The sequence below is a fragment of the Emydura macquarii genome, unplaced genomic scaffold (assembly GCF_026122565.2).
Source record: "Emydura macquarii macquarii isolate MOO-44397 ecotype Brisbane River unplaced genomic scaffold, CSIRO-AGI_Emac_v2 contig_818, whole genome shotgun sequence".
Classification (NCBI taxonomy): domain Eukaryota; kingdom Metazoa; phylum Chordata; order Testudines; family Chelidae; genus Emydura; species Emydura macquarii.
This window is the reverse complement of record NW_027130955.1, coordinates 951-16,221: the sequence shown is the minus strand read 5'-3', so window position 1 is coordinate 16,221 and position 15,271 is coordinate 951. Positions and strand designations below refer to the sequence as shown.

The window sequence follows — 15,271 nt, the reverse complement described above, 5'->3', positions numbered from 1 at the left end:
GCTATAAATACAGGGAGCAGCAGAGAGCCCTGCATGAGAGAGGGGTGGGTTTCAACAGTTGCTGCCCAAAGCGCTCCACCCCAGAGGCGCACGCATGTCACCGACGGGCTGAGCAGAGTTCGTGATATGCAGGTTTATTTTCTGTTCAGGTCCAAGCGCTTGCTGCACATCACATGCCTGCAGCTGTTCTTCAAACCCTGAAGGGCTTCCCCAGCCACTGGGATTTTACCTGAAGTTGGGGCTTTTATTACGAGGAAGCAGCGTGTATGAACTCTGTCCCTGGCTCCTTGGGGGTTTCACTCCGTCCCTGCTTTATCCCACATCCCCCACAGCAACGAAGGGCTCCAACCTCTGGATCACAGCTGGAGTGATCAGCAAAGCAGGTCACTGGGTCATCATTAGGTTCCAGAGTTAACAGATCGCTAGAAACAGGGTAGTTCTCAACACTCGCAGGGCTTTTGGCTCAGGCTCGTGACGAACTCAGGCAGAAAACCCTGCATGGAAGCTGTCACATCTGGAAATGTTTCCTTTGTGGCCAGAAGAACTGGCAGCGCAGGGCTGGATTCCCATTGGCGTAGGGCCCCTTCACACAGCTCGGGAAGTACAAAGTGGCCCGGCATTATATTGTCACCTACTTCCAGGCCAAACGAGGCCCAGCGTCAGTGAGACTCCAGCCCTGCTGCACCTCTACAGAACCCTCCAAATGAAAGTGGAGCCCACCTGGGTTCCTGCCTGTGTCTGGAGAGAGCCTGGCCCCAGTGTGCGCTGTGATTTTCACAGCAATGGCGTGTTGCCCCTGGAACCTAACAATGACGGTGCTAATGTGTTACCGCTCATCGTTTCGCAGGAACGCCAGCCCAGCCCCTGTCCTTCTTCTGTGTTGTTGTGGGGGACGGGGCAGATCTCAGAGCCTGGGAGGCAGGGCCAGAGAGATCCCAGAGCGCAGGTTAAACAACACATTGCCAGCCGGCAACCTCTACGTAACCCCACCCCCATAGGGCCCCGATCGGGTTGGGATTTCACGCGGGGGATGGGGGGTCGGGGGTTCTGTGTCCATTTCCTGATACCCCCGCCCAGTGCCAGCCAGTCCCTCTGCTTAAACTGTCCTTCAGCGTTTGTGCTGCCAGGACCTGCCTGGGGAACGCACTAAGGAGCCTGGGAGAGCTTTATGCCCTGACAGGTCCTACCCCCAGCTCTGGGAGGGGAGAGGGGCTGGGAGCCAGGACTCCTGGGTTCTAGCCCAGATCCCCAGCTCTGGGAGGGGGGTGGAGTCTAGTGGTTAGTGCAGGGGCGCTAGGAGCCAGGACACGTGGGTTCTTTTTCCAGGGCACAGCAAGGCAGATATTTCCCCCAGGCCAGCTCGCTCGGGACACAAGGAGAGAGCCGGGCGGGGGGTGGGTGTTTCTTACCAGGGCTGGTCGTTCAGTGCGGAAGCCGGCTGAATTCAGTGGCAGGCAGCGTCTTTCCTGCTGTGTCACCAGGCTCGGTCAGGCTGGAAAGCAAAAGGAAAGGCCGGCGGCAGCAGCTCAGCCTGAACCTCCGCGCCAGCCGGGAGCCAGGACGCCTGGTTCTCTCCTAGCTCTGGGAGGGGCGTGTGGGCTAGTGGTTAGAGCGGGGGGGTTCTGAGCCCTCTCCCAGCAGCACTGACAGCTGCCGGCTCACCTCCCGTGGCAGGGTGGGTGGGTCCGGCAGCTCTAAATACCGTGAAGAGTCAGACAGAAACCGAAAGCGGCCGGAGCCTTTCCTAGCACTGGGCTGATTCCGGGAAACCCGCCGGGGGTTGCCTGGGGCGGTCGCAGGGGGAAGATTCCTCCACAGCCGGGAGGGCTGGAAAGGGCCTTTTCTCGAAGCCTGGAGGCTGAGCCCAGGCGCTGGGGCTTTAAGGAAAACACGAATTAGCACAGACGTGTCCTGGGTTTGGCTGTCTAGTAACCGAGCGGGTTCCGGGCTGGCCCATGGATCTGATCAGAAGATAATGCACGTCCCCACTGCGCATCGTGACCCTACGCCCCTGCCTGCCCCCACAGGGTGGTGCCTGGAGGTCTCCTGGTTCGGCGCCTGCCCATCTCCCGCCTATTCCCTGCGTCCAGCCGGGAGGCGAGCTACAGCCACTGCGTACCCCGTGTTACTCTGACGTACCCCAGGGGCACGCGTACCCCCCAGTGAAAACCTCGGCCTGGTTCTACAGCCCGGCAGGTTTGTGCGTCTCAGTGACAGACCCACGTCCTTCCCAGGCCGTTCGCTCGGCTCACCTGCATTATTGCCGGCCAGTTCTGTGGGCTCTGTGCGTACCTGGGACGTTTACTGGGGGCCTAAACTGAGGCAGTCCCCCCGTGTTTTGATGCCACCTGACTTACCTAGGGTAAAGGTTACGACCACACGTGTCTTCTCCTGTAACTCACCATTACTTAGCTGGGCCAAAGGTCCCGACCCTCTGTCCGCTCCGGCCTTTGCTTCCAGCCAGGACGTGGCCTGCAGGTGTGGTGCTGTGACGCTGGCTGGATTAGGAGCCGTTTATCCAGTGATTGAACATCCATGTGTCACAGTGACAATAATTCCCACGAGCTAGGCCAGGCCAGGCGCCGTTAGAGGCTCCGGCTTGCTAAGGATGATGCTATCGTTTCTTGCACGTGGCATATTTGCACTGGAGGTGATGGAGGTGTTCGACTGTCTGTATTTCAGCTTGGGCTGTGCTCCTGGGCGACTCCCCAGGCAGGATGGCAGCAGCAATAAACTGCTTAATGCCCATTGAGGAAACTCCCAGGTATGATGGGCCGGGGAGAGAAGCTGGGGCTACACCTGATGAGTCACCAGGACTTACTCGTGTGACCCTGGACTCCATCTCATTGCTGTCAGCTTCCACAAGCAGCCTGGCAAAGGCCAAGGGACGTCAAAGGCAGCTGCACGTCCACATCCAGTTTGTCTTCAGTCTTCACCTACCTCTGAGTCAACTCATCTGCAACTGACGCTGTGAAACGAAGGACTGAGACCCAGCCAGGCACTGGGTGTGCACCAGAGGGACTGTACCAGCCTGTGAACTCCACAGTTCTACTGGAAACCTGATCCATGTGGACTTTCACATCATTTCTATGTATGTGATTGCTCTAATCCTTTACCAGAAATGTTCTCCTGATCCCAAAGGGTCAGCCACAGCACCAGAGCAATGTAAGTTTGGATCTTACCAAAATCCCAGGCTGCCAGCCCATCCTTTAGTAACTAAACTAAAAGTTTATTATAAAAGGAAAGAAGCAAACCGTAAGAGAAATGTTAAAGAGCAGAGAGTTTAAAGAACTTCTCTCTGTACTGGAGCTGGTGGCGGATTGGGAAGCAGACACTGAAATGCAGTAAAGGGGCTGTGTCATTTTGTTTTAGCTTCTTGATAACCGGTGTGGGGAATCAGAAGCAGTTTGTGGCTGGTTGGGAAGCCTGACTTCAGTGTCACCCACCAGTGCTGGGAGAATCTGCTCTCCGTTTACAGCCTGCCCTGACCTTGGCATTTTCAGGTGGCTGCCCTGGGCACGGCCTGGCCACGCCGCATTACAGCTGTAATACTTTAACATGAAGCTATGACCCTATTATAACAACACAAACACTTCGATTTATAAAGAACAGTATAAATGTGCAAGCAAGCGGGCTAGTCCCAGAAGCTACAATCCCCCCTTTGCTACGTGGAAACGGCCTTTTCTCTAACACTGGAGGCTGACACCAGGCGCTGAGGCTTTCAGGAAGACAAGAATTATCATGAGACTTACGACAGGATCGCGGGAGTCGGGGACCCTGGCTGAGCCTGCAGTCGCAGCCCATGGGGCCGATCTGGTAGGGTGAGCAGGCCAGAGCTCCTGGGGCTCCATCCTGGAAATGCGGGGGGGGGAGGGGGAGCGTTTAACCCCGGGTGTGCCATGCCGGTTTTCCAGGTGCAGAGGCAGCTGTTCGCAGTACGGGGGCCATGAAACACAACACAGCGGTCCCACGTGCACTTAGCAGAAAGCCACACTGCAGACTCCTGCTGCCCCCTGTTTAGGGAGCAGAGATGAGGCCCGGTGCGCTGGGAGAGGGTGGCCATCTCCAAACTCAGATGCAGCCAGCCCCCCGCCCCCTTTGCCTCAGTCTCCCCTCCCAGCCAAACTGCAAATCTTCCCTCCTCCAGGGCAACGAAATTCATGAGGAATCATTACACCACCGTCCTTGGCACCTGGGATCCCAGCGACCACTACTGAGCCCCCGCCCTGACACCTGCCCCACAGTGCCCCCTACTAACACCCCCTTCTCACTCCATGCAGCAAAGCCTCCCCGCTGACCCCTGCCATGCCCCACGGTGCGCCCAACTGACCCCCTTCCTCAATCCCTGCAGCACAGCGCCCCACTTACCCCTGCCCCGCTCCCTACAGAGTCACTGCGATGCAGGGAGGGGCCGAGCTCCCACCTCCTCGGGAAATGCTGCCCGGCCACTTTGAGACCCAGAGCAGCGTCTGGGACCCACAATGTCCACCCGGCCTGGCAGGAAAGAGGTAGGAGAGGGGCCCAAGCAGCCCTTGAAGCCCCTCTGTGGACCCCCCTCCCCCCACACACACACAGAGCAGGGCACAGCCCCTCCAGCAGGGGGCGCAGGGACACACACACACACACACACACACACACACACACGAGCTGGGTTTGGCTCAGCCCGGTGAGGACGCGGTTTCACGGACCAGGCCCAGCTGCCGTCCAGCTGAAATCCGACTGTCAGTTAAACCGGCGGGTGAAGGGCTCCTGAGGCTGCAGGTTTGTTGCTAAGTGTCCGGACAGCCGACAGGCAGAGCCCTAGGTGTTAAAATGTTAAATACAGAAACCACCTGCTCATGGGCACCTGTCACTGGCAGTGGGGGGGGCACAGAGTGAGAAATAGAACCCAGGAGTCCTGGGTCTCAGACCCCCCTGCTCCAACCACTAGCCCCCATGGCCCTCCTACAGCCAGGGAGAGAACCCAGGAGCCTTGGCTCCCCAGACCCCCTGCTCCAACCACTAGCCCCCATGGCCCTCCCACAGCCAGGGGGAGAACCCAGGCGTCCTCGCTCTGAGGCACCAGGACATGCCAAGGCACCGAAGCGCCAGGCCAGGCTGGGGGCTGCTCTCTGCACACGTGGGGTCCCGCAGGCAGCCTGCCCAAGGCCCTGCGGTGCCGACACCCCATCGCCAGCCAGCCCCGTGTGCCGGGCAGACAAACCCCCATCAGCCAGGGCACAGCACAGCCGCGTCCCTCCCCTGGGCGCAGCCGCACTCCCCACAACCTCCCGGGCCAGGGGCCGAACTGCTCCAGGCTGGGGCGCTCCAGAGAACGCAGGGGTGAGGTAACTCCTGCCCCAGCCAGGCCATGGTGGGCCACGGTGCCAGTGTCTTGCCACCACGCCAGCTCGCTCCTCCCCCCCCCCCCCCAGCGTGTCACAGCCCAGCACACCCGGCGTCGCTGTGCGGTTGTGGACAGGGGCTGCCCATTTGCACGCACGACCCCAGCTGAGCCGGGTCTCTAGGTTCCAGCCCAAGAGGAAACATGAACAAGCAACCCCCCGATTGCCAGCCACAGAGGCTACGTTGGGGCCAGCAGCGGGTTCACAGCAGCCAGGAGACTGCAGGGACCACGGTTGCTGTGGCCAGCGAGACTGGAGGCTCCGGTGAGCCGGGAGCGGGTGGGCGAGCTGTCCACCAACGCCCCTGTTGGGCAGTGCCCCCGGCTCCCCTTTGGCTTCCTTTTCCTCCTGGTTATGTAGACAGATTGAGAACAACAGAGACGCCCCTCGCAGGCCTTGGGCACCCCGACCTCACCCCCTGCCACGTAGAGTCACAGCCCTGGGTCCCTCCCAGCAGGTGCCACGGGGAGAACCCGCTGGGCTGGGCGGCTCTCACTGGATATCAGCCACGGGCCGCAAACCCCAACAAATCAACTCACTTGTTCCACAGTCACCGAGTAGCCACGGAGGGATGCCCAAAAGGCACCGGGCCCAGGGAACGGGCCCAAGGAGCCGGGATTAGAACAGTCCTGGCCGTGCCCCTCAATCCCGACCCGCAGCCACCTGCTCTGCCAGCCCTCAGCTGCCCCCCACAGCTCTGCCGGTGCCCCATCATCAGCCACCAGGTCTGGCTGTCTACGCCCAACTCCAGCCTGCTCTAACCACCAGACCTCACTCCCCTCCCCAAGGCAGGGATAGAACCCAGGAGTCCTGCTGCCCAGCCTTCCGTCACCCCCTGCTCTAACTACTAGACACCCTGCCACTTAGCAATCTCACAGCCACAGCCCAAGTCGAGGGCAGCCAGGCGGGTTTCGCGGCTCGTCCTGGCATGTAGGCGCCCTGCACGCCACTTTCAGGGCCCTCGATTCACGTCAGCAGAGAAAAGAGCAGCAAAAACGCAGACACCAGCCAGGTTCATGGGAGGTTTATTTAATTGCAGAGTTTAAAGCCACCTGGTTGCAAGGCGAGGAGAGAGACGCCCCCAGCCCATGCCCAGGGATGGGGAGGGACCTGCTGCAGGATGGAACCTTCTGGGCAAAGGCTGCCTCGGCTCCAGGGGACTCTGGGTTCCTAGGTGTGGCCAGTGTCTCCCTGCCCTGCCGGTGGTGTTGTGGTAGCCACCTGGCCTGTTTCCTGTTTTCCAATGGGCCCATCCATCCCAGTATCCATCTCCCACAGCACCTGTGCGTCTTCAGGTGGCGAGACTCCCACAATGCAACCTGCCTGCAATGCCGTGTGGGGCGAGATATTCCTCCTGCCCCCGCCAGCCGGGGTCCAGCCCAGCCCACGCAGCATGGGGGCTGGGAGCCCTCCGCATTGCAGTCAGAACGACCCAGCACTTTGCTGGAAGATACAGAGCTGCTCACCACAGGAGCGTCCTGTGGCGGGGGGTGTCGCGGGTGAACGGGGCGCTGGGGTAGGGAAGCGAGCAGGTGACAAGGCTCCTCATTAGAACAGGCGACTGAAGAAGCGGCCGGCGGCCCCGACAGCCTTGCCGATGAAACCGGGTAACACGAAGGTTGCCACCTCGCTCACCGTCTCCAGCGCGGAAGAGATCCACGATGGCTTCTGAATCTCCTCGCTCTGCTGCTGCAGCCGGCGGATCTCGTCCGCCATGCGTCCGGCCTCCTTCTGAAAACCCTCCCTCAGCAGGGCCTCCTGCTCCTGGGGGACAGCGAGAGTGTCAGGGGGGACCCCAGCCTCTTCCCATGGGTTAGGAGGGGTCACGGTAATAGTGTGGGGCAGGGCTGGGAGGGATGAGAGCCCAGGGGAGCGGGGCTGGGGTGGGTTTGTGTCCGTCCCTGTGCACCCTGCTGGAGGAGACAACCCCGGCGCGCGCGCGCTCTCTCGCTCTCGCTCTCGCTCTCTCGCTCTCTCTCTCTCGCTCTCGCTCTCTCTGTGTGTGTGTGTGTGTGTGTGTGTGTGTGTGTGTGTGTGTGTGTGTGTGTGTGTGTGTGTGTGTGTGTGTGTGTGTGTGTGTGTGTGCGTACGTGTCATTCCCCACACTGCGCTCACAAGCAATCCTGTCACTGGCTCTGCCCCATGGGCCCATGTAGCCTGCTATCCTGCCCCCAGCCTGCCATTTACCAGCACCCGGGCTGCCTCGTGGGCAGGCTGAGGCGACCTGGAACAGGTTCTGCCCATCCTGCGGGTCACCCCCACAGCTCCAAGCACCCACGGCCCCCCCGGTACCTTCAGCTTCTGATCCACCATCTTGCCCTGCTCCTCCAGCAGCTTCTTCCTGTCGCCCTCCAGCTTCTCCTCCAGCTGCCGCAGGTTCTCCTGGTAGCTGCGCTCCTGGTCCTCCAGCTTCTGCTGCAGCTCAGCCTCCTTCTGCCGCAGGATCTGCTGCTCCCGCTCGGCTGCCTCGGCCTGGACTTTGAGGGCTGGGCCGGGGAGAGAGCCGTGGGTCAGCGCGGGGAGCACCACAGTGACTCTGTGTCCCTCCCCCCAACCCAGTGGCACGATGTCCCCCCCCAGTGGGTACCTGCCATCTCCTTCTCCTTCTCTGTCAGGGTTTCGTCTGTCTGCAGGATGGACTGGGCCACGGCCTCCTTGGACTGGAGGAACTCCTGCAGCACCGCCTCAGCCTGGGGACGGAGAGCGGGAGCCACAGGGTCAGGGGGTTTGCCTGGGGATCCAGATCCGGGTCTGGATTCTGGATCACAGCACCGGAGAGCAATGGGGGACTGGCTCAGGCGGGTGGGGGCTGGGACATGGGACTTTTCCTCTCTAGGGGGCGCCGGTTCGCATCCAGCCCTGGAGTCATCCTTCGGTTCCCACTCGACACTCTCAGCGCCTGTTCTGGCTGAGCGGGGCCTGAACCCGGTTTTTAAAACACAAACGGCCCCACCCACGGCACTGACCGTTCCCCCTCCAGCAGCCCCAGCACAGCAGTCGAGGGCTGGACGGGCCACGGGAACCAGGTCCCTGGGACACGCTGGCGGGGGAAGGGTACGTGGGTGGGCTGGGCTCACACTCTGATGCTGCCCCTGCTCTGGGGAGGATCCAGGAACTGCCCGGCTGGGGACGGTGATGTCTGGTTGTCAGCAGCACTGCCCAGGCTGCAGAACGGGGGTCACAGACACACAAAGGCAGGTTCCAGCCCTTTCCTACCTGGATCCCCTTCCCCGGCACCTGCCGGTATCTCTCCACCACCTGTCGCTGGGCATCCAAGAATCGCTGGTAGCCCCCGGGCACCGCGTAGACCCCCCGGCCGATCTGCTCGTCCAGCTCGTCTGCCAGCTCCAGCAGGGCGGCCGTGCAGCGGTCCGAGGAGATGAGCTCGTTGCGCCGGCACAGGGCCTGCTTCTGCTCCTCTAGGCAGCGCTGCCGGGATGGGCACAGAGAGGCCGGGAGTGAGGCAGTGTGGGGGGTGCAGAGGGGCAGGGAGGGGAGCCAGGGGAGACCCCAATGGGGCAGAGGCTGGGCTGGAGATTGGGTGGGGTCCCCTTGGCCTGGCACCTCGGCTTTTCAGCTAAGCAGGGGCCGGGGCTAGGAGACCCCGGGGAATGGGGTCAGAGGAGCCCCAGCCCCGCCCGCCCCACAGCAGGGCAACTATCCCGTAACCCCTGGGGCCAGCGTGAGGGGCCATACCATGAGCTCCCCTTGGAAGCGGCGGTCATCGTCCTTGAAGGCGCGCGCCATGAACGCCCGCAGCGCCTCCCGCTCGCACTGGGCGTGCAGCTCCAGCAGCTCCAGCATCGTCTCCATGGGCAGCGCTGCCCCCCGCGCCAGCTGCTGCTCGTACACAGCCACGGCCTCCCCCACCGCCGCCGAGTTCTCGATCTGCGCCAGGGCCAGCACCGCGCTCTCCATGCAGGGCACCGCCCCGCTGCGGATGGCGTCCACGTAGGTCACCGCCAGGTTCCCCAGCACTGCCGGAGGGGCGGGGTCAGGGCCAGGGTGCCCAGTGAGGTCAGAGGGGAAGGAACCATGCCATGGGGCCCAGCCCCTCCCATGGCCTCACCGCACCCTGCAGAAACCTGGCTGTTCCCTGCCTCATCCTGCACCCCTTGACCTGCCCTCCCCCCGCAGGATGGACACTGAGCCTGGGTCATGGCCCCATCACCCCCGGATACACCCCACTGCCCCATCCCAGCCGGGAATGCACCATGGTCTCCCCGAGTCTTCTCTCTCCTTGGGAGGCACCCAGCTTCCAGATGCCAGCATCAGCCCCACCAGTGCCGGCCACCGGAAAACCCCTCCCAACTCGGTTCATCCCGCCCAGCACCCCACAAGCCCTGTTGGTCCCAGCGTGGCACAGCGAGCTGCTGACCCCTGGCCCGAGGGCTACGGACACTCACTGGCCCCAGTCACCACGTGGCCACCCGGGACGGTCTTGGGCTGTGACGTATTCCAAACGTGACGGCAGAACTGGGCCGCCTGCTCCTGGAACTCAGGCTCCAGCTCGGCCTCCGAAAGTTCCTCCAGCCGAGCCAGGTCCCTCCGGCCGGCCGGCTGGATGAAGACGAAGCATTTCCGGGCCGGGAAGAACTGGCGGATGCACTCACGGGGCAGGTTGTACAGCTGGGCTCGCTCGCTGCTGCCTGAGGACGAGATGAGAGCTGGGCAGGAGCCCTGCGCCAAGATGCAGCTGCTTCTGGGGGGCAGCGGGGCAGCTGTTGGAAACATTCCCCTGGGGTGGAGAGACCTCGCTATCCATGGGGGCTGGAGGGGAACCATCCAAGCTGGGATTTGGCCGGGACAGCAAATACTCCAACCAGGAACCAGTAACACCCACGAAGCATCAGCTGCTTATGTTTGTGGCTCAAGCAAAATCTGCCACCCCCCTGCAGCATGGTGCCCCCTGGGGCCAGCCCTGACTGCCAGGGAGCTCGCCACCCCCACCTCATGCAGCCTGGCACCCTCTCGCACCACCCTGGGGCCAGCACCGCTCCCCTACCTGTCTTTAGTTTCAGGGCGTTCTCGAGGTACTCGTCCTCGCTGATCTTCCGCCCGTCCAGCTCCAGCTGCAGCGTGAAATCCCGCACGGCCCACACGAAGGCTGGGAAGAACCTCACGAAATCAGCCGATTCCTCCCCATCCTGCTGGCTGCCCCCGCCCGTCGCCTTCACCTTGATGCGCTCCGTCAGCTCCGTCACGTAGCTGGGACCGGCTAAGGAACCAGAGATGAACTGCCCCCCCCATAGAGTCCCTCTCCATTAGGGCCCCCAGACCCACCTGCAATGAGGACTCAAAAGGGACTGGGCAAAGGGGAGGATATTCGGTCAGCATCCCAGAAGCAGGGATTGAACCCACAACCTTCAGGGTCCAGCAACAGACACCAGCAGTACTGGAGCTGAAGGAGCAACTGTGGGCAGTAGTGGGTTGTTACCCCCTTACATGAAGCGGCTGCTAGAGGGCGCTGTGGTGCACACACTGCGCTCTGGGTCACCATTTCACTGGGGGTGAAGCGTTTGGATAGAACCGCGGGACCCTTCCCCAGGGAGATGGGCCCCGCCACCAGGCAAGGATACTGCAGCTGGTCCATGGCCTGCTGGTTGATAGTGCCCATGCTGTTATAGACCAGGGTGCTGCTAAGCAGCACGGCCAGCGCGAAGATCCACGTGTCGTTTTTCGTGTCGCCCTGGAACAAAACCCACCGTCTCCGTCCCGAGCGCGTCCCAGCCACAGAGCTCACAGCCCCTCGCAGGGCAGGGTGGGATCACCAGCCCCTTGGCACAGAGGGGGAAACTGAGGCACAGGGCACAGACTGGCCCAGCTCTCTGGCAGGCCAGCCCAGGGCTCTTTCTGCCAGGCCACAGTGAATTCCCGTTCTTTGAGCCGGGAGAGTCGCTATTTGAGGTTGGCGTATTTCCCCCCACACAGCCCAGGAAATCCCCAGTTCTCGGAGGCACGTGAAGGGGAGGGGCTTCCACTGCTCACCTGTTACTGAAGTAAGTTTCTGACCCATGTGGCTGCCTTAAAGCTTTGGGAAGGCGACACCCCCTCCCCCCGCCCCAGTGGTGCAGCCGCAGCAGCCTGCAGAGCAGGGCAGGGGGGTTCAGCTGCTCTCATGCATCTTTGGCCCCGCGGTGGCTGGCGATGCCGGCTCCTCCCCCCGCCTACGGCAGGGAGATGCCGACACGCGGCCAAGCCTGCGGGATCCTTCTCAACGGACCCATCGTATCTGCGGTGTCTGAGCCCTCGCCAGGCTGACTGTATTTATCTTCACACTCCCTCTGGCAGGCAGGGCGGGGCGTTGGCCCCATCATCTAAATGGGTAACTGAGTCCAAGCTCAAGGGGCAATCCAGCAGGATTTGAACCCGGGTTTCCCAAATGCCAGGCCTGTGCTCCAGCACGACAACAGCTTGGGAAACTTTCATGGAAGGACGTCGAATTGTTGATACCAAAACCAGGGGTGAAACAGGGTCGGCTGAGATGAATTTCCCAACTTGAAAAATTATTGGGAAAAAATGTCAGAATTGTGGAAACAACCCGACCGGCTGTTTTCCTAAATGGAACAATTTGGTAAATTTGGACCGAGAAAAAGATGGAAAATGAAATGTTTGAAAATTGTCCAATTTTTTTGCGTGACCCAGCCCCAGGGCACGTTTCCCATTTTCAGTCCCTACCACTTTTCCCGATTTTGACATTTCATCACAATTCAGGACAGGAAAGTTTTTCTATATCTCAACAGTTCTCCCAGGGCGAGCCAAGCACTTCCAGCCACACACCTGGGCCTTCCTTCCCAGCCCCCACACGGCATCCCCTGCACCCCAGCATTGGCACGGCCCCAATCAAAGGGCGTCGGCTCTACCTCAGACAGCACCTCCTTCACCAGCAAGGAGCTCCTTTCCTAGGAGTCCAACCCTTAGCAGAGGGAGCTCCTTAAATACCTCATCCCCTTTCCCAGCATGCCTTGCCCTGAACTACAATTCCCAGCAGCCCCTGGGAACTACAAGTCCCAACAGCTCCTGCGTGTCAAGGGGCTTTACAGCTGCTCTGCAAATTGGCTACTTCTCATACACTGTCCCCCCACCCCCCCACTCACCTTCTCCACGTCGCCCAGCCCCTCAGTGTCCAGCAGCACCAGGGTATGGCCGGCCCGGCAGGGGTGGGGCACGCACCACATCCAGATGCCCTTGGTGTGAGACTGCACCGTGGAGCCCAGCGAGAACCCTGGGGAGAGACGGGCGGAGCTGGGACAGACACAGAGTGACAGAACCCAGGAGTCCTGGCTCCCAGCCCTTCCACCCCCCGTCGCTCTAACCACTAGACCCCACTCCCCTCCCAGTGCCAGGGAAGAGAACCCAGCTTTCCCGGTGCCCCGTCCGTCTCACCCGTTCTCTTGCCGGCCAGTTTGTTCATGAGGTAGGACTTGCCGGTGCGGTACAGCCCGGCAACGGCCACCACCACCACGGGCTGGTGCATCTCCGCCAGCACCCGCAGCGCCTCCTGCTGCACCCGCAGCTCCCCGGCCGGGCTGTTCTCGATCAGGCAGACGGGGGCCGGCATGGGGATCTCCATCGCGCTAGGCAGGTGTGCTACGGACACAGAGCGGGGAGGGTGAGCGCGGGGGGACACGAGATGCAGGGGGCAATGAGATACAGGGCCAGGCCCCCCCACCCACAAGTGTCGCCCGCTGCAGCTCAGCCCAGGTGCAGACAAGCCCTGGCAATCCTGCGCATGGCTGCACACCCCCGGCCGTTCACCTTTCATCGTACCTGCCGGGGCTGCTGCTGGAGAGGCAGGACGGTCCAGTGGTCAGAGCGTGAGCCTGGGACCCAGGCTCAAGTCCTTGCTCCACCACAGACTGTCCGCGCAAATCACTCGGGCCAGATTTTTAAAGGTGTTTAGGCATCGCTGCACTCAGCATTGCAAAGCCTAGCCGTCCCCCCTCCCCCCAGCTGTGCCTCAGTTTCCCCATCTGTACAATGAGAATAACAGCGCTGCCCTGCCCCCCTCAGTGGGGGTGAGGGTCCAATACATGAGGCTGCCATGACAGAGTCCATACAAGGACCACAGACAAGGGTCTCGTTGCAGACGCAGCCCCCGGCGGCCGAGGAAGCGGCGCTGGGTCCACGGGCCATGCACGGCCGTGCTGACGGAGCGTCGTGCCCGGGGCAGGCGTCCCTGGGGCTCCCCCGCCCGCCTGCCCCACGCCACCCATCGGCTCCCCCCAGCGCCCGGAGCGAGCCGGGATCCACCCGCAGCCTTCCCTTCCTTTCCAACGCCGGGAACTGCTGCCCGGTGCCCGGCCCCAGAGCGATCCGGGCCGTGGGGCGGGGCTGAGCCTGGGGGGAGGGAGCAGCCGGTGCCCTACCTGCCCCGGGCGAGGGCTGCCCAGCTGCGCTCTGCGTCCGTTAGTTCCCTCCCGCGGGTCCGTCTGTCCTTCCGAGCAGCTGGGAGGCTCCGATTCCTGCCGCAGCGGGTCCAGGAGACACGTGAAGAGTCAGAGGGAAACTGAAAGTAGAAGCGGCGCCGGTTTAACTCCGCCCGGCGGTGCTGTAATGCGGCACGGAGCCGGGCTGGCCAGCGCAGGTACGGGGCTGCTGGGCAGAGGCCTGGCTGGACACCAGCTGGCACCGGCTCAGCGTGTGTGTGTCCGGGAATTCCCAGCCTCCGTCCCCCCGTGGCCCCTGGAGCCCCATTAAATCGCCCCAAGGCTGGGTTTGAAAAGGATCATTGGATCACGGAGCCCATCGCAGCCCTTAGCGAGGGGGACAACCCGCACCTCCGGAGAGAGGAACATGCGGGAGGGGAATAGAACCGAAGAGTCCTGGCTCCCAGCCCCCTGCTCTAACCACTAGACCCCACTCCCCTCCCAGAGCCAGGGAGAGAGCCCAGGAATACTCAATGCTTTTTTTGCCTCCGTCTTCACAGACCAGGTCAGGTCCCAGACTACTGCAGGGGGAGCACAGAACAGGGAGGAGGTGAGCAGCCCCAGTAGGGAAGGAGCAGGTTCGGGGCTGTTTAGGAAAGCTGGACATGCACAAGTCCATGGGCCGGACGTTTATCAAGCTCAGGTTTGAAGCCAGCTCGATTTTTAACCCCCACTGCTCCCCTTGGGAGGCTGTCCCAGAACTTCACTCCTCTGATGCTTAGAAACCTGTGTCTGATTTCAAGTCTAAACTTCCTTTAGTTCTTGTGTCCACATTGGTGCTGAACTTAAATAACTCCTCTCCTTCCCTGGTGTTTATCCCTCTGATATGTTTATACAGAGCAGTCAGATCTCCCCTCAGCCTTCTCTTGGTCAGGCTAAACAAGCCAAGCTCTTTGAGTCTCCTCTCATAAGGCAGGTTTTCCATTCCTCAGATCAGCCTAGTCGCTCTTCTCTGCACCTGTTCCAGTCTGAATTCATCTTTCTTAAACATGGGGACCAGAACCGCACACACTATTCCAGATGAGGTCTGACCAGCTCCTTGAATAACGGTGCTAACACCTCCCTGTCTCTACTGGAAATATCTCTCTTGATGCGTCCTAAGACTACATTAGCTTTTTTCATGTCCACATCACATCGGCGGCTCACACACACTTCCAGCTGCTGTGTCCCCAGCTTATGGCAAAAGTTCTTGTTATTAGTCCCTAGGTGCCTGACCTCACACTTTCCACTATTAAATGTCATCCTATTCCTATTAGTCCAGTTTACAAGGTCATCCAGATCTTCTTGTATGATATCCCGGTCCTTCTGTGTATTGGCAACACCTCCCAACTTCGTGTCATCCGCCAACTTTATTAGCACATTCCCACTTTTTGTGCCAAGGTCAGTAATAGATAGATTAAATAAGATTGGTCCCAAGACCGATCCCTGAGGAACTCCACTAGTCACCTCGCTCCAGCC

General features: G+C 61.1%; 1 protein-coding gene across 3 annotated transcripts; it reads right to left on the bottom strand.

The window, feature by feature from the left end:
• Positions 1 to 6,104: 6,104 nt before the first annotated feature.
• On the bottom strand, positions 6,105 to 13,868 carry LOC137149697 (guanylate-binding protein 1-like). 3 transcript variants are annotated; one of them, XM_067543242.1, is made up of 11 exons: positions 13,754 to 13,868; positions 12,771 to 12,974; positions 12,482 to 12,609; positions 10,964 to 11,073; positions 10,390 to 10,592; positions 9,791 to 10,033; positions 9,081 to 9,361; positions 8,601 to 8,813; positions 7,972 to 8,074; positions 7,677 to 7,870; positions 6,105 to 7,148 (listed from the first exon to the last, which is right to left on the bottom strand). In XM_067543242.1, the coding sequence occupies exons 2-11, from the start codon at positions 12,955 to 12,957 to the stop codon at positions 6,933 to 6,935; spliced, it is 1,878 nt and encodes a 625-aa protein (XP_067399343.1). In that variant the 5' UTR covers positions 12,958 to 12,974; positions 13,754 to 13,868; the 3' UTR covers positions 6,105 to 6,932. The 3 variants fall into 3 exon arrangements, with proteins under 3 accessions (XP_067399343.1, XP_067399344.1, XP_067399345.1); XM_067543243.1 differs by lacking the exon at positions 8,601 to 8,813; XM_067543244.1 differs by lacking the exons at positions 12,482 to 12,609; positions 12,771 to 12,974; positions 13,754 to 13,868 and adding an exon at positions 12,248 to 12,305.
• Between the last annotated feature and the right edge of the window lie 1,403 nt (positions 13,869 to 15,271).

Coding starts and splice junctions, on each gene's coding strand:
- LOC137149697 (XM_067543242.1), bottom strand. CDS start 12,957: ATGGAGATCCCCATGCCGGCCCCCGTCTGCCTGATCGAGAACAGCCCG. Junction 9,362..9,790: donor CCACGTGGTGACTGGGGCCA/GTGAGTGTCCGT, acceptor CCCCTCCGGCAG/TGCTGGGGAACCTGGCGGTG. Junction 7,149..7,676: donor TGGTGGATCAGAAGCTGAAG/GTACCGGGGGGG, acceptor GCTGTCCCCCAG/GAGCAGGAGGCCCTGCTGAG.